General features: G+C 37.4%; 1 protein-coding gene across 5 annotated transcripts in view; it reads left to right on the top strand.

Moving 5' to 3' along the window:
• The window catches only part of PREX2 (phosphatidylinositol-3,4,5-trisphosphate dependent Rac exchange factor 2), a 147,675-nt gene that overhangs the window by 90,883 nt on the left and 30,223 nt on the right, over nucleotides 1–26,569 (top strand). For all 5 annotated transcript variants that reach the window (XR_006414086.1, XM_044424092.1, XM_044424094.1 and 2 more), the window contains 10 exons: nucleotides 9,077–9,250; nucleotides 10,012–10,106; nucleotides 10,368–10,450; nucleotides 11,955–12,045; nucleotides 13,843–13,971; nucleotides 15,415–15,456; nucleotides 16,003–16,220; nucleotides 19,215–19,317; nucleotides 21,906–22,049; nucleotides 24,142–24,256. Coding sequence is in view for 4 of the 5 variants with exons in the window: in XM_044424092.1 (XP_044280027.1) it covers nucleotides 9,077–9,250; nucleotides 10,012–10,106; nucleotides 10,368–10,450; nucleotides 11,955–12,045; nucleotides 13,843–13,971; nucleotides 15,415–15,456; nucleotides 16,003–16,220; nucleotides 19,215–19,317; nucleotides 21,906–22,049; nucleotides 24,142–24,256 (1,194 nt within the window). In the remaining variant the exon portion in view is untranslated. The remainder of the gene's footprint in view (nucleotides 1–9,076; nucleotides 9,251–10,011; nucleotides 10,107–10,367; nucleotides 10,451–11,954; nucleotides 12,046–13,842; nucleotides 13,972–15,414; nucleotides 15,457–16,002; nucleotides 16,221–19,214; nucleotides 19,318–21,905; nucleotides 22,050–24,141; nucleotides 24,257–26,569) is intronic.

Here is a 26,569-nt window from a genome sequence, read left to right as displayed (position 1 = left end):
GCTACAATTTGTGTGCATCAGGAGCCACTTTTCTCCCTGTTACATAGTTGAAAGAACACTCTGATTCCTTCCTGGAAGACAGGAATACAAATGATTTTAGTTATGTTGTCTGTATTACCTTCAACATCAAAAGCAGTATGATTCTGAATACCAGTTGCTTGGAAATGTGCAGGAGGTTGTCCCTACTGGAGGCTTCTCGTAGGCATTTGGTTTGATCATTGATCATTGTGGTAACAGAATATTGGACTAGGAAGGCCCTTCTCAATTGCCTACCTCTCAATACAATTTGGTGGGTCACCATATGAGAGAAGGCCTTTTCTGAAGTGACCCCACACCTCTGGAATTAAGTTGTCATCAGGGGTCTGCCAGGCCCTGTCATTATGGGCTTGTAAGAAAGCCTTGAAAACTTGAAATTCTACTTTGATTTTCCCTAGATTATGTATACTCAGATTAAGTTGTAGTTTCAGTTGACTGTTGTAAGATTTATTTTATGGTCGTATTTGCTATTGATGCTTTATTGTGTTTTTACTGTTTTTATACTGCATCAGTTTTATTTATTTATTACTATTGTACACCACCTTGGGAGGATTCCTGTTCTAAAGGTCAGCCAATAAATATTTTATATAAATATAAATTAAATATCCTGATTGATCCAGGACAGTTCCTTGTTCTGTTTTGTTTGAAAAGGTTATATAAGGCCAGCATTGACTGGGATTGAAATGATATAAAACAATATTTAGTGGCTTAACAGTTAGGTTTTGTTTGTGCTGAAATGTGGAAGTTTTTCAAATTGGCTGGATCTTGGGATTTTTCATCTCCTGAAGTATATTAAGGAAATTTGCTTGTATGAATTACCTGGGTTTTAGTTACTAATGACACAATCCTATGCATGTTTAGACTAAAACAATAATAAGCCATACAAATCCCAGCATACCCCAGCACGCAAGCCTGGTAAGGAATAGGATTGGAGTAAGATTTTTGGATACCTGCAGATAATTTCACTTTAACATTATTTTATCCAATTTATTTTTGTTAACTTTGCCGTTCTAAGTATATACTTAATACACAAGGTGTCTTGTACTTTGATCATCAAATTACAAGAAGGCCAAAACTAAAAATATCCAGGGTAGAGTACAGTTGATATATCCTGAAAGAAAGTTAGAGGAATTAAGACAGAAAGTAGAGATAAAAGATTCATTTTGTAAGGTTGAAAATGTAAAGCCAGCAAATCACTCAGTCCATATGGTATCTGCCTTAAAGTTCTCAAAGTACTCAAACATGAAATTTCTGACCTTCTTCCCAAAATATTTAATATACCCTGAAATCAGCCCTTGTACCAGATGACTGGAGAATGACCAATGTAACTCAATTGTAAAAAAGGATCCAGGGAATTATGGGCTAGTTAGCTTAACACCTTTTCTGGGTGAATTGCTTTGAAAGCATTATTAAATATATAATCAGTAAGAAAAAGAATCAGCATGGCTTTTGCAAGGGCAAGTCCTATCCCACTAGCCTACTGGAGTTCTTTGAGAGAATTTATTGCTTATTCTTCAATAAGCATGTGGACAGAGGTGATTTAGTGGACATTGTTTACTTGGACTACCAATAGTGTTTTGAGAAAGTCCCTCAACAAAGGTTCCTGAACAAAAGAAGCAGTCGTGGAATAAAAAAGCATTCCTCTTATGGATCCCTAAACAGTTAAAAAACAGAAGACAGAGTGGGAATAAATGGCAATTTCTCTCAATGGAGAGATAGAGTCCAGGGTCCTGTATGAGGATCAATGTTTTTCAATCTATTCATAAATGATGATTAGGAGAAAGTAGTGAAATCACCAAGTTTGCTGATGATACCAAACTATTTAGGGTTGTTAGAACCAAATGGGAGTGTGAGGCACTCCAAAGTTGTTAAATAGGCATCAAAATGGCAAGTGCAGTCCAATATAAGCAAGTGAGATGTAATGCATGTTGGGACAAAAATAAATAAATAAATAATAAAATCCCAACTTCAAGTATTGGCTGATTGGAATGGTAGACAGCTTGATGAAAATGGCAGCCCAGTACATTCATTTTGTGATTCATGCAATTGAATTAGTCAGGAAGAAGAAAGCTGCATTTATCTTTAGAGGAAGAGGAAGCTTTTGATAGTGTGTCTTGGCCCTTCTTAATGAAACCTCTTCAATACTTAGACTGTAGCTCAAGCTTTATGAATTGGATTCAAGCAATTTACACTAAACAGCATGCTTATATTTTAATTAATGGTGTATGAACTGACAATTTTCAAATGGAGAAGGGAACACACCAAGGATGCCCTCTATCGCCTCATTTATTTATTTATTTATTTATTTATTACAGCATTTATATCCTGTCCTTCTGTGGAAGTGCCCAGGATGGCTTACATTATATAAAATTATGAAATACAATATTAAAAAACAAAAATTATACTGAAATTGTAACAAAACAGGAAGAGGAAAGATTTCAGGATGCAAAATAACTTCAAACCTGGTTGAATATTTAGGGATTAATATGTGGGGACTTAATGATACACTATTTCAAGATAACTTTAAATAACGTGGATGAAGATCCAAAAAGATCTACAAAAATGGACTAAATGAAAAGTATTATAGTTGGGAAGAATGTCCATTATGAAAATGAATGTACTTCTTAAATTGAATTCTCTATTCTGGATGATACCAATTGCTATACTAGGAAAAACTCTTCAAGAATGGCAAAGACAACTAAATACCTTTATTTGGAATGGCAAAAAGCCGAGGATTAGATTTAAAATCCTGCAGGATGAAAAGGAGAGAGGAGGCCTTGCAGTACCTAATTTAAAGCTATACTGCTATGCAGCTGGCCTGGTTTGGATTGCAGATTGGATTATAAATGCTAATGATAGGCCAGTGAAGTTAGATATAGCAGATCTTGAGATGGAATACACAACCTCTTATGGGTTAAAGAGTCAGATATCAAATAATAATAATGCATTAAGAGATGGCCTAATAAAAAATTGGTATTCCATGAGAAAAAAGATAGTTCTTCAATCTCTCCTCTGATGTTTCTGGTTGGATCATATAGAAAATACTTATGGAAAATAATGAATTTATAATCTATGGGGATATGATTGACCAACAAGGAAAATTAAATTTTGCCAACAACTAAAAGATGAAGGGAAAATATACAATGGTTTGTCTACCACCAACTGGTTTCAAGATTGAAAGAGGAAATACAATCAGGGAAAGGTACTGTAAGAGATTTGACAGATTTTGAAAAGTTGATTACACAACAAAATGATCATTTTCTAGGAAGACTTTATGAGCAGTTACTGCAGCATGACACTGAAAATCAACAAGAGAAGAAATGTATGACAATTTGGAAGCAAAATCTTGGAGGAGAAATAACCTTGTCAATGGGAAGCTTTATGGAGGAAAGATATTAAATTCACAGCTAGCCAAGCATTAAGAGAAAATTGGTGTAAGATGTTTTATCAGTGGTATATTACTCCAAAAGATATAGATAAGAACTATAATGGAAATTCTTGGAAATGTAACTGGATGAATGGGAGTTTCTATTATATGTTGTGCACTTGTGAAACAATTAAAAGATTTTGAAAAGTGAAACATGTGAGAAGACTAAAACCCTTTAAAACTAAGTTTCCCATGAGTCCTAAGAATATGCTTTTGAATATAGTTCCAGAGACTTTTTCAAAGAATATGTCAGAGTTATTTAAATATATGACACTTCGGCAAGAATTACAGTTGCCTCTAAATGGAAAACACCAGAATCCCCAACAACTGAAGACTGGAAAAATAATCTGGCAGAGTACACAGTGATGGCAAAATTAACTAATTATGTAAATAGAGGATTAATTAAAGAGCTTGTTGACAAATGGAAATTCTATTATACTATACCAGGTACAATTAATAGGATGCAAAAGGAAGCTCTTTTAAAAGTTGTTGATGATTTATAATTGATTTGAAGTGATTGGAAAATTTGTCAGTATACAGAATAATACTTTCCTTTTCTCTGAACTTCTATAGAGTATTGAATGACAGAAAGATAGATATTTTGGTCTCTTTAGTTAAATTAGTTGTTGTTGTTGTTGTTAGTCGCGAAGTCATGTCCGACCCATCGCGACCCCATGGACAACACTCCTCCAGGCCTTCCTGTCCTCCACCTTCCCCCGGAGTCCACCTAAGCTCACACCGACTGCTTCAGTGACTCCATCTAGCCACCTCATCTTCTGCCATCCCTTTCTTCTTTTGCCATCTATTGTTCCCAGCATTAGGCTCTTCTTCAGTGAGTCCTTCCTTCTCATTAGGTGGCCAAAGTATTTGAGTTTCATCTTCAAGATCTGGCCTTCTAAAGAGCAGTCAGGGTTGATCTCCTCTAGGACTGACCGGTTTGATCGCCTTGCGGTCCAGGGGACTCGCAGGAGTCTCCTGCAGCACCACAATTCAAAGGCCTCAATCCTTCAGTGCTCAGCCTTCCTTATGGTCCAGCTTTCACAGTCATACATTGCAACTGGTAAAACCGTAGCCTTGACTATACGCACTTTTGTTGCAGGGTGATGTCTCTGCTTTTTAGTATGCTGTCTAGATTTGCCATAGCTTTTCTCCCCAGGAGCAAGCGTTTTTTAATTTCTTGGCTGCAGTCCCCATCTGTGGTGATCTTGGAGCCCAGGAAAATAAAATCTGTCACTACCTCCATTTCTTCCCCATCTATTTGCCAGGAAGTGAGAGGACCGGATGCCATGATCTTAGTTACCTTAATGTTGAGTTTCAAGCCAACTTTTGTGCTCTTCTCCTTCACGTGCATCAAGAGGCTCTTTAGTTCCTCTTCACTTTCTGCCATGAGAGTGGTATCATCTGCATATCTGAGGTTGTTGATATTTCTCCCAGCAATCTTAATTCCAACTGGTGATTCATCTAGCTCTGCCTTTCTCATGATGTGCTCTGCATATAAGTTAAATAGGCAGGGCGACAGTATACAGCCTTGCCGAACTTCTTTCTCAATTTGGAACCAATCAGTGGTTCTGTGATCAGCTCTCACTGTTGTTTCTGGACCCACATATAGGTTTCTCAAGAGACAAATAAGATGGTCAGGTACTCCCATCTCTTTAAGAACTTGCCACAATTTGTTGTGATTCACACAATCAAAGGCTTTAGCATAGTCAATGAAGCAGAAGTAAATGTTTTTCTGGAACTCCCTAGCTTTCTCCATGATCCAGTGTATGTTGGCAATTTGATCTCTCGTTCCTCTCCCTTTTCGAAATCCTGTGTGTACTTCTGGTAGTTCTCAGTCCACATACTGCTGGAGCCTAGCTTGTAGGATTTTGATCATCACTTTGCTAGCATGTGAAATGAGTGAAATAGTGCAGTAGTTTGAACATTCTTTGGCATTGCCCTTCTTTGGGATCGGAATATAAACTGACCTTTTCCAATCCTGTGGCCACTGTTGAGTTTTCCAAATTTGCTAGCATATTGAGTGTAGCACTTTTACTGCATCATCCTTTAGGATTTTGAATAGCTCAGCTGGAATACTGTCACCTCCACTAGCTTTGTTGTTGCTCAGACTTCCTAAGGCCCATTTGACTTCACATTCCAGGATGTCTGGCTCGAGGTCAGTGACCACCCCATCGTGGTTATCAGGGATGTTAAGCTCTTTCTTGTATAGTTCCTCTGTGTAATCTTGCCACCACTTCTTAATCTCTTCTGCCTCTGTTAGGTCCCTGCCATTTTGGTCCCTTATCATGCCTATCTTTGTATGAAATGTTCCCTTCATATCTCCAATTTTCTTGAAGAGATCTCTGGTCCTCCCTATTCTATCGTTTTCTTCTATTTCTTTGCACTGTTCATTTAAGAAGGCATTCTTATCTCTTATAGCTATTCTCTGGAATTCTGTATTCAATTGTTTGTATCTTTCTCTTTCTCTCTTGCCTTTTGCTTCCCTTCTTTCCTCAGCTATTTGTAAAGCTTTCTCAGACAGCCATTTTGCTTTCTTGCATTTCTTTTTCTTTGGGATGGTTTTAGTTGTTGCCTCTTGTACAATGTTGCGAACCTCCGTCCATAGTTCTTCAGGCACTCTGTCTATGAGATATAATTCCTTAAATCTATTTGCCACCTCTACTGTATATTTATCAGGGATATGATTTAGGTCATACCTGAGTGGCCTAGAGCTTTTCTCTATTTTCTTCAATTTAAGCGTAAATTTTGCAACGAGAAGCTCATGATCTGAGCCACAGTCAGCTCCTGGCCTAGTTTTTACTGACTGTATAGAGCTTCTCCATCTTTGGCTGCAGTGCATATAGTCAATCTGATTTCAGTGTTGACCATCTGGTGATGACCCAAGTTGTCTCTTGGGTTGGTGGAAAAAAGTGTTTGCTATGACCATCATATTCTCTTGATGAAATTTTACCAGCCTTTGTACTCCAAGGCCAAACTCGCCTGTTATTCTGGTTATCTTTTGGCTTCCTACTTTAGCATTCTAATCCCCCATGATGATAAGGACATCATTTTTTGGAGTTAATTCTAGAAGGTGTTGTAGGCCTTCATAGAACCGGTCAATTTCAGCCTCTTCAGCACCAGTGGTTGGGGCATAGACTTGGACTACTGTGATGTTGAATGGTTTTCCTTGGATTCAAAATGAGATCTTTCTGTCATTTTGGAGATTGTATCTCAGTACTGCTTTTCCTACTCTTTTATTGACTATGAAGGCTACTCCATTTCTTCTGAGGGATTCTTGCCTGCAGTAGTATACCTGATGGTCATCTGAATTAAATTCACCCATTCCTGTCCATTTTAGTTCACTGATTCCTAAGATGTCGATGTTCATCTCTTGCTTGACCACATCCAGCTTTCCTTGATTCATGGATCTTACATTCCAGGTTCCTATGGAGTATAGAACATTCCAGGTTCCTTTGCAGCATCGGACTCTCCTTTCACCACCAGATACATCAGCAACTGAGTGTCCTTTCGGCTTTCACCCAGTCGCTTAATTCTTTCTGGCGCTACTAGTACTAGCCCTCTGCTCTTCCCCAGTAGCTTATTGGACACCTTCTGACCTGAAGGGCTCATCTTCCAATGTCATATCTTTTTTCCTTTTGGTACTGTCCATGGGGTTTTCATGGCAAAGATACTGGAGTGGGTTGCCATTTCCTTCTCCAGTGGATCACGTTTTGTCAGAGCTCTCTGCTATGACCTATCTGTCTTGGGTGACCCTGCATGGCATAGCTCATAGATTCATTGAGCTACGCAAGCCCCTTCACCACGACAAGGCAGTGATCCATGCATGAGTAAATTAGTTAGCCATTATGAAAAAGGCAAACTCTATGTTAGACATAATTAGAAATGGAATAGAAAATAGAACTATCAAGATCATACTTCCCTTATACAAATCTTTGTTACTGCCACACTTAGCATACCGTGTTCAGTTCTGGCCACATTATCTGGAGGAGGACATTATTGACTTGGAAAAAGTACAACCAAAATGATCAAGGGACTGGAGCAACTCCCTTTTGAGCCACAGCTACAACAACTGTGACTGTTTAGGTTAGAAATAGGGTAAGTAAAGGGATATATGATAGAGGTATTTAAATAATGCATGGGCTGGAGAATACTAGATAATCCGTACTAGAAGCTGGGGGCATGAAGCTGCTCTATTTAGGACAGATAAAAAGAAGTACTTCTTCATACCCCATATAGTCAAACTATTTGCTGCCATAGGAAGTAGTGATGGCCACCAATCTGGGGAGCTTTGGAAAGGAATTGGACAGACTTATGAGAGAGGAGGCAATCAGTACGTACCAGGCTTAAAAGGGGATTGGACAGATTCATGGAAGAAGACTATCATGGCTACTAGCCTTGCTAGCTATGTGTTACTTCCTTTACCAGAGGTGGCATGCCTGCATACACCAATTGCTGAGGAGCTTGGCAGGCAGAGGTCTTGAACCCACTGTGCTTGATTGATCCTGTGGGCAGCTGGTTTTCAACCATGTGTACAGAGTGTTGGATTTAATGAACCTTTGGTCTGACCCACAATGGCCTTTCTTATGTCCTTATTTATGTGAACAGAGGGGCCAGATTTCACACATTACAATCTGCTCAAATCGATTCATCTGATTCTGAGGAGGCGGCAAAGGGCCAGAAGGAGGCAGATGATTTTGGAGTTTAACAGTTATCTAGTAAAGAACCTTGACAGAGTGGTTGAACCAGTCCACCTTGGGAAACGGGGGGTGGGGGGGGAGACATTTCAAAACTGAGATTAAGGGGGGATTCCTTGAATCTGTAAGGAGATAACAGGGGAGGTGAGTGGAACAGTTAAGAAGTGTCTGACATTCCCACCTTCTAGACTTCAAGTATGTGGAGTGGAATTGAATGAGAATCTTTCTGAAATGGATGGAAGGAGAGGATGTTTCAGTTTAGATTAAAATCTTCACATGAGAAGATGCTTCTCACAATTTTCAGAGAACATCACTGTCACTAGCAGGTCTTTCCATCCCTCTTTTTCTCTCTAGCAGACTTAGATGAGAACTTAGAAGCGCATTTTTTATTAGAACATAGCCAGTTACAATAGAATTATAAATCAGTGTTTTTCTTGAAATGCTTTCTTCCTAGCAGGAGTCACCTCTGGTAGTAATGTATGAGATGTGTGTTATTGTCTCTTGCATTTTCATCTCATGTTTATACTTTGCTATGTATAACCATGGTATTTTTAATTTATATTTATCATGTATTATAGGTTGTGGTGTTATATGTTGGTAAAAAGCATAAAATGCACCCAGAAGTAATAGTGTGGTTTTGGCTCAGTCACTGCACTGTTCAATTCATTGAATTGGTAGCACACTCCTCGTACTATCCATAGCAAGGGTGGTAGGGACTGTCTTTAATATGTAGACCTATGATTTAATGTGTCTTGATCTAATTAATGCAGCTATAAGACTAAATCCCTATGTTCATCCACTTTGCCATTCACAGATTTTATACTGTGTTAATAGCATATGCTTTTTGTATTGGTACTATGTATTCCATTTTTAAAATGAGAGCCATGTATTTAATCTAGTTGAATTTATCGTATTTCAGCCTTCTATCTTCAATAACATATTCTCCAGAACGTAAAATACATGAACCATTAACACCAACAGACAGTGATAATGAAAAAGGAGAACATAATGGAAAAAAGGTCTGTTTCAATGTAGCCGGTGATGAACAGGAAGATTCTGGTCATGACACAATTAGCAATCGGGATTCATATAGGTAATTGGCTTCTATCTACATCAATGATAAGAGAATAAATTGGCATATAGCATGTACAGCTGATCAAACATTGGGTTGTTAGGTTTTTTAATGACACCAATAAAAGGAAACGGAATGCAAAGATTTATAAAGGTTCAGTGTGATGAAATGAACAGAATATTGAATATAAATTTATTTTAAATTTGGGGATGTTGAAGGCATAAGAAGAGAAAGGGCAAATACAAGATGGATCAGTTCCATAAAGGAAGCCACAGCCTTGAGTTTACAAAAGTTGAGCAGGGTTAACAAGGACAGAATGTTTTGGAGGTCATTCATTCATAGGGTCACCATAAGTCAGAGACTACTTGATGGCTCATAACAACAATATTTAACAAAACAAAGTTTTCCCCTCTTTTTGTGCTTATCCATTATGGAAAATGTGTATGAAATATATCTGAATTTTCAAGCATATGTTTGCTGAAGTCACAAACTTATGCAAAAATGAGATTTGATGAATGTAAGACAGGGGAAAAACAAGAAAGAGAAACTAAAATCAACAGAAATTATTCTGTTCAGTTGTGAAATTATACTACTTTTGGGCTTTCTACCTCTGGAGACAAATAAAATTTGCTGTGTGGTTTGTTTAATAACAAATAAATTTGGTAAAGGGTTTCAAAATAAAAGGAGAAAATGGAAAGGAGAAAATAAAAAGATAGGAGAGTTACTACTTAAATGTAAATATTCTGAATGGCTTACCTTGTGTTTTTCTCATTTCTGTTCAGTGATTGCAACAGCAACAGGAATTCTGTAGCTTCTTTTACCAGTATTTGCAGCAGCCAATGCAGTTCTTACTTTCACAGTGATGAAATGGATTCAGGTATTTTAAAAAACGTAATTCTCTGGGGAAGTTGTGTAGCATTTAATAGGTGGAGGGCTTTGTTCACCTCTCTATTGAAACAGATGAAAGGGACTAGTTTTGCTTTGGTACATTTTTACAGAATGAAGCAATAGGATCCTGTGTGGCAGCTGGATTATTATCCTGTTGTAGGTTGTCTGTATACCAAAGTAATTCAGACACAGAGTTTGAGTAGTCTGTTAAAGCCTAAAGTCAATGATTTAAAATCTCTTTTTTTAATAGGGGATGAACTTCCTCTAAGTATACGAATTTCTCATGACAAGCAAGACAAACTCCATGGTTGCTTGGAGCATCTGTTTGGACAGGTAAATGCATTTGTCTCCTCTTGCCTCAGGTCTATTCAACTACTACAGTCTCATAGTCATACGATATTATGAACTGCCTTTGAATGCTATTTCTGCAGAAACCTTGGCTTTGGGATTCTGTGCCTAATATTAACTGACTGTATCTTATGAAAAATATCCATAGTTTGTAAACACTGGAATATCAAACTGTTCATAAAACATGCAAATTGGGCTGGATCAGGGATTAACTGAATGTACATCTTAGGTATGAATTGATGTAAATCCCATTGATTTCAGTGGGCACTAAATGCAGCTAACATATTCAGGATTTAATCCAATATATTTATGCAAGGAAGAATATAATAATATGAAATGATGCAAAAAGAATTATATATTTTAACTAGATAGGGGTGACTTGTGAAAATTATCTGAAGGAATTTACACTCACCCCAGTTTTTGACTTAAATATCACCCACTGATATATATTATTTCTTAGTACTACATTCAGAATTACCAAGCAGAAATATTACTTTAGACTCAGGGTTGGAGTACAAATGATGCAAGGGGTACATAATCAGATCTCTTGTGCTTTAGGTGTTAAAAGCGGCCATGCAGGGATCAAGTTCAGGTTGCAGCAAAGGAGGAGAAGGGTTTAGCCCCTTTGTCCACATCATTTTCCTGATGGTACTCAAAATAATCCTTTACAGTTGTGTATGTTCATGGGGAAAACTTAGATATTCTTTTAGTGAATTATCTGCATTAGAAGAATTGTGATAGGGGGAAAAGTGTTATTCCATCTTTCTTGAACTGTGCTATCCACACTCAGACTCAAATTCACATCTGAGCTGCTTTTAATTTAAAACTTAACTAAATGAAGCCCACTGCTTTTTCAAACTTTGAATTCAGCAAGGCTGCAGAGGTCAAAAATTGGGACTTATCTTCTGAGCCTAGGGATGTTGGTAACTCTGTGTCCTGTGGCTAAGAGGACCCTGGATAAGGCACTGACTATTCTCCCCAATATTTTTACTTTTTTATTATGCCATTTATATCTTAGCATTTTTTTTACCCAAGGTAGCATACATGGTCTTCCTTGTCTTCATTTTATCCTTGCAAGAATCCTGTGAGGTATGTTAGGCTGAGAATCAGTGTCTGGTTCAAAGTCACCTAATAAATTTCATGGCTGAGCTGGGATTCTTGGATCGGTGAAGTTCCAGTCTTCTGAGTCTTCTTGGATCTTCCAGTATAGGACTCTAACCACTATACACCACTACACTATATACATACCATGAGATTCTTCCTCATCTGAGTCCTCCACTATGCCTTATGAAGGTTGGGGGTCACATTAGGTTTCCAGTGTTAAATCTCATATCTCTAATTATGGCCTTATTTTGTTCTAAAGCATCCAGGTTATTTTGGGCTTGCCTGTATTGAGCATATACTTAAATATTTTAAGTCAGATACAAAAGTATTTTCAAATTATGATTCATTCAATGCTTCACTACTTAATCATTTTTGAACCCAACAGGTAGATTCAATTATCAATCTCCTGAAAGGACCAGTAGTAGCAAGGGCCTTTGAACAGACCAAGTTCTTCACACCAGGACGATCTGTGCAAGGTATTACTCAAAGATAAGTACGCCAGTCAATGTGTCTTCGAATAGAATTATACCTATTTTAATATCACATTTCAATTCTATAGTAGGAAACTCTTCAATACCTGAAAATATTTTTAAGGATAGTGTATACTTCACCCTGTATTTGAAGAAACCTGTGTATTCTGTAGAAGTAGTAACTTATTGTACCAGTCTAAGCCATGTGTCTTTCTTTGTTTTTTACCTTCTGATACCAGCCACCTCTCATTCTTACTACTTTTGGGCATGTGAACAGACAGCTGTCTATAGCAAGTAAATATTGCTTCCTGTCAGCTAGGCAGAAAGACACTTCTAGATGAAAAAAAAGTTTGTTTTTTATCTTGTCAAGCAATCCTTGCATTCCTTTGTAATGCCATAGATTCCTAACAGGCTGATTCAGGCTTTGGACTAATATATTTTATTAGGAACACCTTTTTCCATATTTGCCCTCCCACACCCTGAGATCGGCAACAGAGGCCCTCCTCCGGTAACCCTCTGTGAAAGATGTTAGGAGACAGAGTACCCAGAGGAGGGCCTTCTCTGCAGTGGCTCCCCGACTATGGAATGCCCTTCCCAGAGAGGTCTGCCTGGCGCCGTCATTATATGTTTTTCGGTGCCAGGTTAAGACCTTTTTATTTAATCAATATTTTAATAAGTTTTAATATAGAATTTTATTATTGTATTTTATTAATTGCAGCCAGAGTGGGTTGTCAATTTATTTATGCTGTTAGCCATCCAGAGACACAAGTAATTGGATGGCATACAAATTCTAAAAATAAATAAATTAATATATTTTCTCTGTCATCTTTACTTCTGTATCCTGATTTTCTCCTTAATTTCTGATTTGAACAAATTATATAGAAGGGCAACATTTCCCACATAGACTTGCCCAAGTTTAAAGAATGTCCTTGTACACTCTCCTCTGAATATGCTGCCTCCTACTAGGTGTTACATCTTTTGCTTTGCTGGTTGCTATGTGTAAACACAACAGCGTAAGAAGAGTCATGCTGGATCAGACCAAGGGTCCATCATTCTGTTTACGCAGTGGCCAACCAGCACTCTTTGGGGAACGTGTAAAGAGAGAAAGAATGCAACAGTATCCTCCTGCTGGTGTATTCCAACAACTCATGTACTTGGGCATACTGACTTTGATACTCGAGAAAACATATTGTCATTGTGACTAGCAGCTGTCAATAGCCTTATCTTTCACAAATTTATTTAATCCCCTTTTCAAGTCATCCAAACTGGTGGTCATCACTAGCTTGTGTGGGAGAAAATTCAATGAAAAATTATAATGGAATTAATAGCTCACTTCAACATGGACAAGCAATTCAAATGGATTCAGGGAGAAGTATGGTAGCATCTTCCAATTCCGAGTCCTTGCTAGTTCATGCTAGGTAAAGCAAAAGGTGTTGGTGACTCCCCACTCCCCAATGGCCATTAAAAAAATCTCCATCATTGTTTCAAGAGGGAAAGAAATCTGTCAGTTCGGATCCAGGCTGCTATAGGTAGGAGGCCTGCTCTTCAGGCTTCTTCAGTGACCAAGGAGGTCCAAGGCTATTCCTGGACTACTCTGTTTTTGAGCCAATGAGAGGAAGCCTGTTGGTGTCAGAATTATGTACACAGTACTCCCCATGGGAATAGTGGAGCTTTCCACCATAGGTATGTGTCCAAACACACTATCCTACCTTCAGAGACTGGGACTGTACTGCAAGACTATTTAAAGCTTAAGGATCAAAGTAAGTTAGAATGATTGAAAGAAGTAATTTTGCTTTCATTTAGACTTTCAGCAGGAAATTGAACATAAACTCAGTTGCCCAAAGAGACTAAGAGTTCACATCAAGCAAGATCCCTGGAATCTTCCCAGCAGTGTCCAAAATCTTTCTCAAAACATCAGAAAATTTGTTGAAGGTCAGTAACTATAATAAGATATCTAATAGGTAGTTTTGTCATGCCTCTGAGATAGATACAGAAAAGGCTGTGAGGAGTAATGTGGATTCTTGGAGAGTGACAATATTCTACTAGCCTGTCCAGCTGAGTTAATTAAACCTTGTAAAGGAAATTTTACAGAGGAAGTACCAGGCATGTATTTCAAAACAAGAGTCATTATTGCCTTTTTTTACTAAATATATATTGAGGGTTATAGCTACATACTGTGGTGTATGTGCAACTCCTGTTGAAATCTCTTAGTCTAATTTTGTTTCCATTTATCTACAAGAGCATAGCAAGGGAACAAAGCAAATCTCAGAACAGAGAGACAATATTAGGATATGCAGTGGATTCCTTCAGCAGGTATATTTGTGTGGGAATTAAAAGCAATTTGAAGTTGGCTTCATCTCCTTCTTTAAATGATTGCCTGCCATTTTAAACCTATTAGTTGTAATTTGCAATAATTGTGATAATTTTCTATGACTGGTTTAATTTCTCATAAATGCAAATGAAAATATGCTATGATTTTATATAGATAAATGTTTTTATTCCCCATGGAGGTTTTGAGTTTAGATTATGGAATGTGGCTGGATGTGGAAAACGAAGTAATTTACAAATTATTACAAAGCGAAATACCTATGTTATTTTTCTTTGTCAGTGGTTCTGTTGGGAGGATCGGTAGGTTTCTACTGAGGGTAGAGAACCCTACCTTTGCAGAAACCAGTCAGAGATGTGAACAAAACCCAGTGTTCCTTCAGAGGCAACAGGGGAGTATCTCTGAAAGGAGAGGGCAGCATCCAGATACTACCTGAGTCAGTGGTGTCGGGGAAATTATGTGTGATGGTGGCATGGAAGACATTACATGACCTGTGTAGTATGTGGCATGTAAGGAGATCTTGGATGCTCCTGACTGTGGCTTATTAAAAGTCATACCATTTCATGAATGCAACTGTTCTCATGACAGTGCATGATAGTTATATGTGGAAGAATACGGAGCCAAAAACTCTGCAGCTGACACTACAGATTTGGATTTCTTGGTTGCCACTGGACTACAGTATGTTTGGTTACGAATATATATGGCTTTGAATGATCAGTTCAAATGGTTGCTACTTTATTATTTAATTTGGAAATTTAAAATTTCATGAATGTGCATGGACTTTTAGGAAGTATATATTTTTAAAAAATAACTAATTGCCATAAGACCTTGTGTTTGTATTTTTTGCTGCATTTTATTGTTGTTTTAATGTGTTTTTATCTTGTGGTTGTCAGTCTCCCAGAGGTGCTGTGGCACAATTGGGAGGCATACAAATGTTTTAAATAAATAAATTAGAATGATGTTGAAATCAAAAGAAAAATGGACAAACAAAGGTCAAGTGTGAGTCAAAAATAAGATTTCATCTTCAAGTTCCTGTACTTTTTTTCCAGAGGTAAAAGCAAGGATCCTTTTGGCACTTCTTGAATATACAGGTATTTTTAAAATTCAGATTGTTCTCTTGCAGTTTTATGAATGCAAAGGATACTCATTAAATATGGAAGAGATGCAACATAGCAATTGAGTGGTCCAAATCCAGTGAATATAATTCATTAAATGCCTAAGTGTTGCAAAATGTAAAGTAATGAGACTCAAATACCTTAGGATATCTAATTAGTTATATGAAGTGGAAAGGCAGGATAGATATGTATTCTATCTATTTAAATAAAAAATAGGATTTTCAGAGTCAATGTGTACCCTTCAATACATGAATGTCAAGCAACGTAGAAGCATTTGATAGCTAAATTTTGATAATACTCTATAAAAATGGTAAATAGCTTTTGTGGATGTGCATTTCCATCCCAACAGAAGCAACATGTACACAGGATGCTTGATAGCAAGTTTTGTAAATAAAGTGATATTTTGCTCAAGAAAAATGTCAATGCCATTACATTCTCTTTCTGTTGCAATTTCTTGTGCTTTACTTTCCAGTCTATTTCTCTTTCCTTATTTATTGTTCTCCTCTGTTGGACCATTTGCAGATAGTGAGGTACAGCTCAGGCGAGACATGGTCTTCTGCCAGAGTCTGGTGGCCACAGTTTGTTCTTTTTCGGAGCAACTAATGGCTGCTCTAAATCAGATGTTTGACAACAGCAAGGAATGTGAATTAGAGACACAAGAGGCCAGCAGAAGATGGTTGGAACAGATATCCAGTGCAGGTGTTCTTCTTTACTTCCAGTCCCTGCTGTCACCAAACCTGGTAAGGACCCTGTGCATGTCTGTTCATCTGGTTAAGCCTCTAATTGTCCTGACCAAAAGCAGCCAGAATTAATCTCTGTAACAAAGAAAGAGTGATTATCTAAAACCATTAGACAGTAGCCACGGTTCTGGTATATTTTTATTTTGCACTTTAAGTTAGTAACACTTCATTTTACTGAAAGTCTGAAGCCAAATAACTGGCTCTTTAGTTCAAACCAAGAAATGGAATCCCTCCCTTTTATGGCCCTAATTGCCTGCTTAGAATTGCCAAGGTCACAATACTAGAGTAATAGTACTAGGCTACAAATGGAAAGAATTTAGGACTCCTAGACAGAGCATTCCTTGGCTGACATAGCTCTTTAGCCTAAAATTCCCAGTCCTCCAAATCCTTTTGCAGTGCTGCTGATCTGCACAGACTATCCTGTTTCTCATTCCTATGTGAAATTTTGTCCCCATTTCTATTTTCTCCATAGCATTTTTTCCAATGACATGTTTCAAGAACCCACTGGGTTTGATCCAGAATAAGTAAGTTTAATTTAGACTCCAGTGAAATCTATGCAACAAGTTAGTCATGACTTACATTCCATTGATTTCCATGAAAACAAAATGAAACTAGTTTAGTCTGGATCCAACATATCTCAAGAGGCCTGCTTTTTGATACCCCACCACTTTTACCCACTTCCTTTAAGCTTTCCCTTTCTTAATACTGTCAAATTTTTACTTCTTTCCAATTTAACCCCCACCCCATTTTTTTCAGTTTCAATTCTAATTTTTTATTTCTTACCTATCCTTCCTTCAAGATGGTTGGTGCAGACTTTGCTTTATATTTTAAGATACAAACATGCATTTGAAGCAATGTAGTATTGATTGATCAGACAATTTATAATGGAGAAAAGGCATACAAGTTAGTAGGGGAAAGGGTTCTTCCCCCCCCCCCCTTTCCATTTATCCATTCTAATCCTGCTCCCCACCCACTTAAAGCAGTTGTACCTAAAAAGCATATATGGAAATACTGCTACATGCATTAACATGTAACTTGCAAATCTTCCTCTTTTCTTAGTTGACTGCTGCACCATGAATCCTAATATAAGCTAAATGATTTTATTTTATATCTTTGCATGGTATTTTCCTAGAACAGTATAAATACATGTTCAGGGCATAGCGGTTTAATCCCTGCTTAGTTATCCTAACTCATTGTGAAACACTTACAGATCTAGTGGGTTTCTGCCTAAGTGTTGCAAAAAGTGTTCTGGGGAAATGCCCTAAAATCAATAATTTTAGTGGATGGTTTAATCAAATCCTACTGCTCTTAAGTATTGTTTCCTGCAGGCCACAATTTAGTATAGTAAAATATGAAGTTGCCAAGAAAATAATGGAAGGTAAAACTGACTGGGTTCTGGTAACATGATAACCCAAACTCAAGGGCTGAATATTTGTTGAGAGTAGGTTGTTGAACCATGGGTTGACTGAACCAAGTACTATTAACTATGACCAACCTATGAAAAGAAACCATAGTTTGTTGCTGGGTTGTGAATTGTGGGTTGTATAATGGCTGATTATCTTGCCTGGGTTCAGACAACATGATAACCCATATATCAATAACAACCTATGTTTAATGATAATCCAGGCTCAAAAACTATGCTGTAGTACTTACTATGTTGGATTTGGTCTCAGGAAATGTGGGTTCCTCACTTGGCCATGAAGCTTATGAGTGACTCTGGGCCAGTCCCTGACTCACAGTTGAGTCATCCTCAAATGGAAAGGGCAAGGAAGATTATGTGCCACCTTGGATTCTTTGCAAAAAAAAAAAAAAAAAAGGATTAAATAAATAAAAAATAAATATTCAAACTCAGTCCTTGAGTGTGTGTTCTTATGTTGTTTTAACTTTGTCAGTTATTTTTTTATTAATGCTGAGTTGGACATGGTGGCAAGTTATCCAGGAAAACATCAAAAACAATGGTATATGCCTATCACCATTTCCCTTGCTTTGTAACATGTCATATGACTGTCTGGCTAATTTTGTGTAATACCAAATGCAGTTATGGCCTATTTCAGCATTGTGATTCTGATACATATAGTTTTTTATTTTTTAAATTAAGATTTGAGGAGATAACAATTGCCTTTCATATATTACATGTATCAGGAATGAAATCTCTCTGTGTTTTGTTATGTAATGCTTTTTGATATGAAGAGAAAAAATAATATATTTTCCAAAGATACAGCTTTGTTTCTCTATTGAATCAAAAGCAACAAAAAACATTGTGGCTAACAAATATAATATGGCAGAAGCTTCTGTCACAAAACTCTACTATATAAGATACATGCATCTGATGAAGTTGAGTATAGTACACAATTTATATATAGGTTAATCTATGAGATACCATTAAGAGTCTTTGTTGTTTCAGTTATTTCAGTATTTTGCTATTTGATACACCAGTAGACTTAGCATGGTATCAGAAAATACTATTGCTTAGAATTACATTGATTTGATATGCTATAAATCTTTACCTTCTGAGAAAGAATAGTTCTAGCTGAACGCTTCCCTACTTAGCAAGGATATAATAAAATGTGTAGAGAAGCCACAGTAAAACCATTACTGTGTTACAATGTTTAAAACATTTCCTAAGTTCTAAATACTGTAACACACACAGACACACACAAAGAATTTTAACCATTTAAGCATATTTTGTTGAGCAACATTTCTAGGTGTGCTCATATTCATGAGTAACAATTAAAATTGTAATTAAATGTCATGGTCAATGCAGCAAACAGTAACTCATTTTGCTATATTCAGTGTATATCATCATTGGTAACAATCTTCTTTTTACCAGCATATATAGTTGAAATTCAATAGAAATATATCCATCTTTGGTTGATGCTGAGTTCATTCAGTTAACTAATCTTCAGTGAAACAGGGTGTGATTATCTGCAGTTATTATTAATAATCATGTACATCAATCTGGATTAATTACTAGACTCAAGGTTTCTTTTTCAGACTGATGAACAAGCTATGCTAGAAGACACATTAGTTGCATTATTTGACCTGGAGAAAGTTACATTTTATTTTAAGCAATCTGAACAAGACCCTTTAGTTGCAAGTAAGTATCACAAAGAAGGTTTAACTCTTCCATTGTTCATTCAAAATTCACTATGATAAAGAGTGGTACCTCGGTTCACGAACACCTCAGTTCATGACCAAATTGGTTCATGAACAAAAAATTCCAGGAAAATATTGCTGCTGTTCGTGAACTCTGCATCAGGTGATGACCACGATCACGGCCATGTTCCCACACAACTGTAGCCATCTTTCCCACATGAGCACGATCGTGCCCATCTTTCCCGCTCGTGGTCACAGACCTGTGGTCGCTTGCTTGTGAAGCTTTTTTGTGTGCTTTTTAGCACATACAGTACTGTAAAGTATTATTCAATAATAATATTGAATAATGGCTCCAAAGAAAGTGCAGAGCAAGCATGGTGGTAAAAAGAACGTGCAGAGCGGTAATGAAGGTGACCAGAACATGCAGATTTTTCACCAAAATTGACCCTGCAGCTAAGAGACAAAGAAGAGAGGAAACCCCTGAAGGAGACCTCCCCGATGTCCTTATGGAGGGGGACTCTCCTTCCAAACAATAACCTCCTCCTCACCTAGGTTAGTGTTCTCTACTGTACTGTTCTTTGTTACTTTGTTGTTCTTTATTACTTTGTTTCAAATTTTTGTGATTAAAAAAATATTTACAGAATGGATTAGCCTTATTTACATTGAACCTTAAGAGGGAATTTGACTTGGTTTGTGACCAATTTGGGTCACATGGAACAAATTAAGTTTGTGCACTGCGGTACCACTAACACAGATAAAACACTCCCAATTTCCTGATCCTTGCCAAGGAGCATCAACTGATTCTTTTCATCCTTTCCTTTCCCCACTTTTGTGGGTGTAGTACTTAACAATGGTTTAGTGTCACAGGTGCACCAATGTTAAAGCTAATTATGATAACTATAGGTAATCTAATGAACTAGAAAGATGGGGAAGATGAATGCTTCTTCACAAGGTTCTTAAACAATTCATCTGCTTTATTTATGTTCAATTCCATCAGAGAACCGAGACTGGAGTACTACACCAAGAACATTTCCTTTCCTGGTTTTCTACTACATAGTTTCTAGGTGGCACTGAGCTATAGTGCAAATGCACAAATGAAAAAGCAGCTTTTTCACATTAATGATTAGGTCTATAGAAGCAAACATTGGAAGTCAAAAAGTCATCTAAATATGTAACTCACAAACTATGAGTAGGGAATGCTGAATAAACGGGTTCATTTAGAAGAACCCAGAAGTTCTTGGGACCAAGGTCTAAAGAGAATCTAACAGAGAATAATGAAAGTTGGGGCAAGCAACGAGGCAGGCAAGCTAATGCTAGGGATGTGAGCCAATAATACGGAACATGCTTTGCATGCAAAAGGCTCCAGTTAAATTCCCAGTGAGCCCAGTTTAAAGATACTATTAATTCTATCTTAAAGCTAGCCATGTTAACTTTAACATCAGTACAAATGTAATACTTTAGCATTTAACTCTGAAAATGAAAGGACAGAAAATGATGAAGCCAACTTGACTGAGGAAGTTACATTTTGTGTTTAAATTTTTAAAAAATGTATATTAAGGAAACTTTAAACATTCTGAAAAGCCTCTAGTGGCAAGTTACTACTGAAGCTGCCTATGTTTATGACATTCACTGTTACTTCAGTGAAACAGCCAATTTTATTTCCATGGTCAGATGTTTGGTATGCATAGCCTTAATAATATGGGTCAGAATTTTAGCCTAACAAGAAAATACAGAAATTGAACAAAGCAAGGATTTGTATAATTTTCTGATGTCATCTGCTCAGTTGTGCCTGTCTTCCAATTTTATTTAAAGTAGCATATTAAGTTGTTAATGCTTAAATTAAACATTAATGCTTGCCATGTGGCTAGTACCCCGCCCCCCAAAAAAACCTCCACTTCATTTTGCACTGTCCCCTTGTCCCTCATAGCATAGGAACATATGGCATTGCATGGCATCGTTAGGGGATTTCCATGTTTTCTCAACAACATCAAATGATGTGGCGTGGAAGTGAGGAAACTCACTGCCTGATGGTGTCATGGCACAGTTATTCTTCCTAAATGTTCCAGAGGACAAATAGAAATGATGACGCCATGATTCAGATATTTGTGGTATTTCTATGGCAAGTATAACCTATCCTTCCAGACCCATCTAAATTTGCTGTGGTACCACAATTATAGAGGATTAACTGTAGGGAGATGAAATAGTATTTTATTTCTATTTTAACTTGTTTAACACATTTATATTATTTTTCTCATAGGCATTAAAACATACATAGCTTTTACTCATTTTTCCCACAAACCACCCCATGAAATAGGTTAAGCTGAGAGAGTCTGGCCCAAGGTCACCCAATTAGCCTCTTGGCAGACTGGGGATATGAACCTGAGTATCCTCAGTTCTAACTCATTACTAATCAGTATACCATGCTGACTTTCCTCTTTTACCCACACAACTCCTTTCCATTTTTTTCTCAGTGTGAGAAATGTTTTAGTTTGCTTTTAGGTTTTTTTACAGTATATGTAATTCCTTGTAGCAAATATTTTGAGTGGGTGTTGGCCTTTGGTAACTTTGTAATGCAATTATTTGGTTTAGATATGCCAATCACATATCAAGCAGAAGGAAGCCGACAGGCCTTGAAAGTTTACTTTTACATTGATTGTTACAATTTTGAACAACTTCCACAAAGACTGAAGAATGGTGGAGGTATTAAAATTTATCCAGTCCTGTTTGCTCAAGGTAAAATATTCTCCCCCACCCCCAATATTAGGATGATGAAGCATAACTAATGCTTTTGTTCTTGCATGTAGCAGCGTATGATGCATACACCTCTCTCTCCCCCTCTCTCCTTGCGTGCGTGCGTGTGTGTGTGTGTGTGCGCTCCTCCCTCCCTCCCTCCCTCCCTCCCTCCCTCTCTCTCTCCCCCTTCCTCATAACAACCTAATCTGGATTCATGAATTGCTCACCTCTTTCTGTTTAAATGCTGTCTGGGAAGTGTGAATTTCTCATAAGTGCAAACTCTCTCTCTCTCTCTCTCTCTCTCTCTCTCTCTCTCTCTCTCTCTCACACACACACACACACACACACACACACACACACACAGCTTAATGGTACAATCTTTGGCTGTATATAACCATTCCCATTCTAATTACTATCTGGACCCCTCTAATCTAGCTGGATGCATCTTTCATGGGGTGGGACTAGTCAGTATTCTAATAAGTACTGTAGGCTCATTATGGGTCATTTAACCCACAATGAGCTGAACTATGTGCTGGACACATGTAGCCACCATTGTGAATATGCAACTCCTGATGAGGGTGTAGCATGTCATCCACATTCTGCCACAATCCCCATTAGTAATATGGTTTTGTGAGGTTTGTTTAATCCTTAAATGAACTACTGTGTTTGGGTGCAGGCTACTACCTCAGGTTGATTGCATGTTCAGAATGGTGGCTGAATGTATCAGCTTGTACACTGACTTACTGTGGGTTAAATAACCCACAGTGAGCTTCATGTTTTATACAAACCAGGTCATTGTATGTGTGGCCGGGCACCAATGTTTGGTTAATAGTAATAGTTTGATTTGGAAACTTTATTTATTTATATTACTCGCAAATGTAAAAAGCAAAGGCCTTTCATACTGGACCTTTTCTCTTGTTTATTGCAGATCTGATTCTACATCACTGTCCTTGCATTTCATTCAGTCCCATGCAGTCTTTATTAATGTAAAGCTGGGTCTGCATATAATTCTATACAAAAACAAAATCAAGGCCTTGGGAAACATTGAAAGTGGTAGTCATTTAAATAGCTTATTAGCAGAAATAGTATTCAACATACACTTCAAGCTGTGAATTCATAGGCTGTTTTCAACAAAATTGTACTAATCAGGATACATGTTTGTTTCCTAGGGAGATAAAACTTTACATGGTATATTTATTATCAAATACCACCGTTCTTACCTGAAATTTCTTTCATTAATACATTCATTTCTTCAGAGGTCAGCTACCATGTTACTATTTCAGTGTAATTATTGGATTACTCAATAAATTCTGATTTTATCAGCTCCAAATTTATATAAGTTCTTGTTAAATGTACAGATAAATGAATGAATGCAATGAATAGATGAAATTTTGAATCCTATGCACATCTGTCATACAATCCTACCTCCTCCACCACCAGTGTTGACAGTTGGAGGGTACTAGGAGTTGGCTGCCAACTGGTACATCACCTGGGGAAGTGGGGACTCAGCTGTGACAGAGACCTCCCCTGTGACTGGGTCAGTAGGAAGTTACTGCCGGAAGAAAGCCTTCTATGAGTTAGAGCTGAGACTGTAGCTAAGAAGACTGAGACTTAGAAGGGCTGCATTGAAGGAACTAGAAAATATCACCATGTTATTTCACTGGAGACCAAGGTCAAGATCATCCATACTATTGAATTCCCAATATTTATGTATGTGAGTGAAAGCTGGACAGTGGAGAAAGCTAACAGGAAGAACACTGATATATTTGAACCATGGTTCTGGAGGGGGGCTTTGTGATACGCTAGAGCAACAGAAAGTCAAAACAGTGAGTCTTAGATCAAATCAATCCAGAGCTTTCCCTAGAAGCAAAAATGACAAAACTGGGGCTGACATTCTTCAGACAGATTATGAGAAGGCAAGGCAACAAATATTTGTTTACAACAAATATTTCATTGCAAGTAATCAGATCTTGTGTTGTTCAATCCTATTCGTATTTATTAAGGTAAAGTTGAAACATTTCTGAAAGCTTCAGCAACAATTTTATTTGGAAAAAAGACTTAATAATGAAGATTTTTTCCTGTTCTCCCATAGCCCTAGAAAGCATGGAAGGCTACTATTACAGAGACAGTGTATCAGTGGAAGAATTTCAAGCCCAGATTAATGCAGCTTCATTGGAAAAAGTGAAACAATATAACCAAAAACTCAGGTAAGCAATTACTGTCCAAGAACACAAGTCTGTTTTTCAGCCCTGAAACAATATGCAGAAGTAATATTTAAAGGATCTCCAGGCACAAACACCTTTAGGATGAATGGATGGTAGTGGTGATATCAAGGTTAGTCTGCTTATTATTAATTAAAATATGCATATTTTATGCCAGATAATCTTGAGGGGAAATCCACTGCAAAAGAAGGTGATTGCTTGCCAGGTTACCTCAAAGGTTTTCCTGGGGTTTAACATGTGCTGCCAGAGAGAACATGCCTTAGCTTTGCAACCACATGGACACACAGGATACTTGGAATCAAAGGGAAGTGATCAGTAGAAAATGTATTGCATGTTGTCTAGGCAGCAAATATTCCTATTGCATCTCATGCTAACTCTATATTGCTAAAAAGATCAAAAGCATCCTGCTTAACAGTCCCATAGATAGAGATAAGCTTACAAAGAGAGAGACAGAGTCTACTACCTGTTTCTCAGTTGTCCTGCATCATAGATTCTCAACAGTGGTCTCTTGCTGGGGCAGGAAGGGGTGCAAGAAGTTTGCATTCCAGGCTAGGTTACTAGGTCTGCTTGCCCACTTCCATTTTCTAAGTCTCTAGTCTTTCTGTACTTGCTTCTATGGGTAGGGGAAAGTTCGCATTGTTTCCCAGACATATGCTAATTGTTTTACAGGTGCTTGATCTGTCTTGATGATCTTATTTTAAGCCGTCTTCTATGCGACTATGTCTGTTTTCTATGGGTAAGAAGTTGAGCTCTTTGTTTGCTGGCTGCTATTGATGGGATAATTTCCAGGTATCTCTGGATAATGGTAGTCATCCCTGCAGTGTCATATTGCCAAATCACTTTAAGGGGAAATGTCTTATGCTTGACCTTTTCTCTGCAAAGATTCCAATGTACAGTATTCACCATTCATTCTTATCTCAGCCACACTGGCTAGCCCAGCTCCCTGCTCCTGAACTTGGGCTTACCATGGCCTGGTAGCCTATCCTTCTGGCAGTGCCTCGTGGCCTAGGAGCTCATCTTGGTGCTGATTCCCCTGTAGTGTTATTTGCCATTATGAGCTAAAGTTTCAGGTCAGGAATGGTGGTGAGAAAAGGGTTTTGGCTCTCTTGCCTGTTGAGAGAATTATGAAAATTACAAACTGCATATATGAATACTATGAGAAATTAACTGGTCAAAATGAGGTTCCAACCTCTTAGTTCAGTTTCATCCTTTGTATATCAGGTTCTGAATCAGATTCCGTTTCTTTGTGAAATTCATTGTGAAATTATGCTTTTATTATAGGAATTCCTGAGCCTCACACTCACTGTGCCAAATAGCAACCTATTTCATTAATGAATGTAGGTATTCAAAGATTAACTGCTATTCTGGCTGAAATATTGCAACAAGCTATCAAAATATTGATTTAAACAGATCTGTGGGGTTTATTAAGCATGGATGTGGACTGATAACCTTATCAGACTATTGATCTGATAGCTTTAAATACTGTTAGAACAGACCAGGTTGCCATTGTTTCTTTGGACATGGAAAAGTTCTTTTACAATAGTCTTTAGAAATATATTTTAACTACACTACATATTTAGCAGCTTTCCTGAAGGATTTTTGTAATGGATTTAAGTTTTATATTCAACCACAAGAGCTAGAGTTATGTCTGGTAGTCAGTTTCTGGCTTTTTCTTTTCACCAGGGAAGAGGTACCAGGCAAGGATGTCTTTTTCTTCTCTCTATATTTTATTTATGTATGGGATCCTTGGCACATGCTGTTGGAAAGAACTCATGGCTTTCTGCATGATTGTTTAGGAGGTATACATTTGTCTACTTGTTTGTCCTTCTGTCAGTCCAGGGTATTCACAAAGCTTTCATCCAACACCATGATTTGAAGGCATATTTTTTTTCCTATCAGTTTTAGTCACTGTCCAACTTACACACCCATACAATAGTGACCAGATATAGATAGGCATCTTCAAAGTTAAGTCTACAGGGCAAAGTAAATTCAATTAATGTGAATAGTTTATCTTAGATTGTTTATGTTAATACACGGGGTTCTTCTGTTTATACCTGGCAAATATTTTTAAAACTTCAGTGCTTTCTTTTGTAAATTTGAGTGATGGGCATTTCTCCTCATCAAGATTATCTTTGAAAAGGCAAAGAGGATTTTCTTTTCAAATCTGGCTTTATATAATTAAGTCTAGTTATTGACCTGCTCTAAATTTTGGTCTTTTCTACTGAGAATAGATTTTCCATCTTTGTCTCTTTTGGAATCTTTCTGTTAGGATCCTCTGCCAAATGGATGGCATTAGGG

The sequence above is a fragment of the Varanus komodoensis genome, unplaced genomic scaffold (genome assembly GCF_004798865.1).
Source record: "Varanus komodoensis strain SLA01 unplaced genomic scaffold, ASM479886v1 scaffold14_1, whole genome shotgun sequence".
NCBI classification, from domain to species: domain Eukaryota; kingdom Metazoa; phylum Chordata; class Lepidosauria; order Squamata; family Varanidae; genus Varanus; species Varanus komodoensis.
This window is presented reverse-complemented; position numbering and strand designations above follow the sequence as displayed.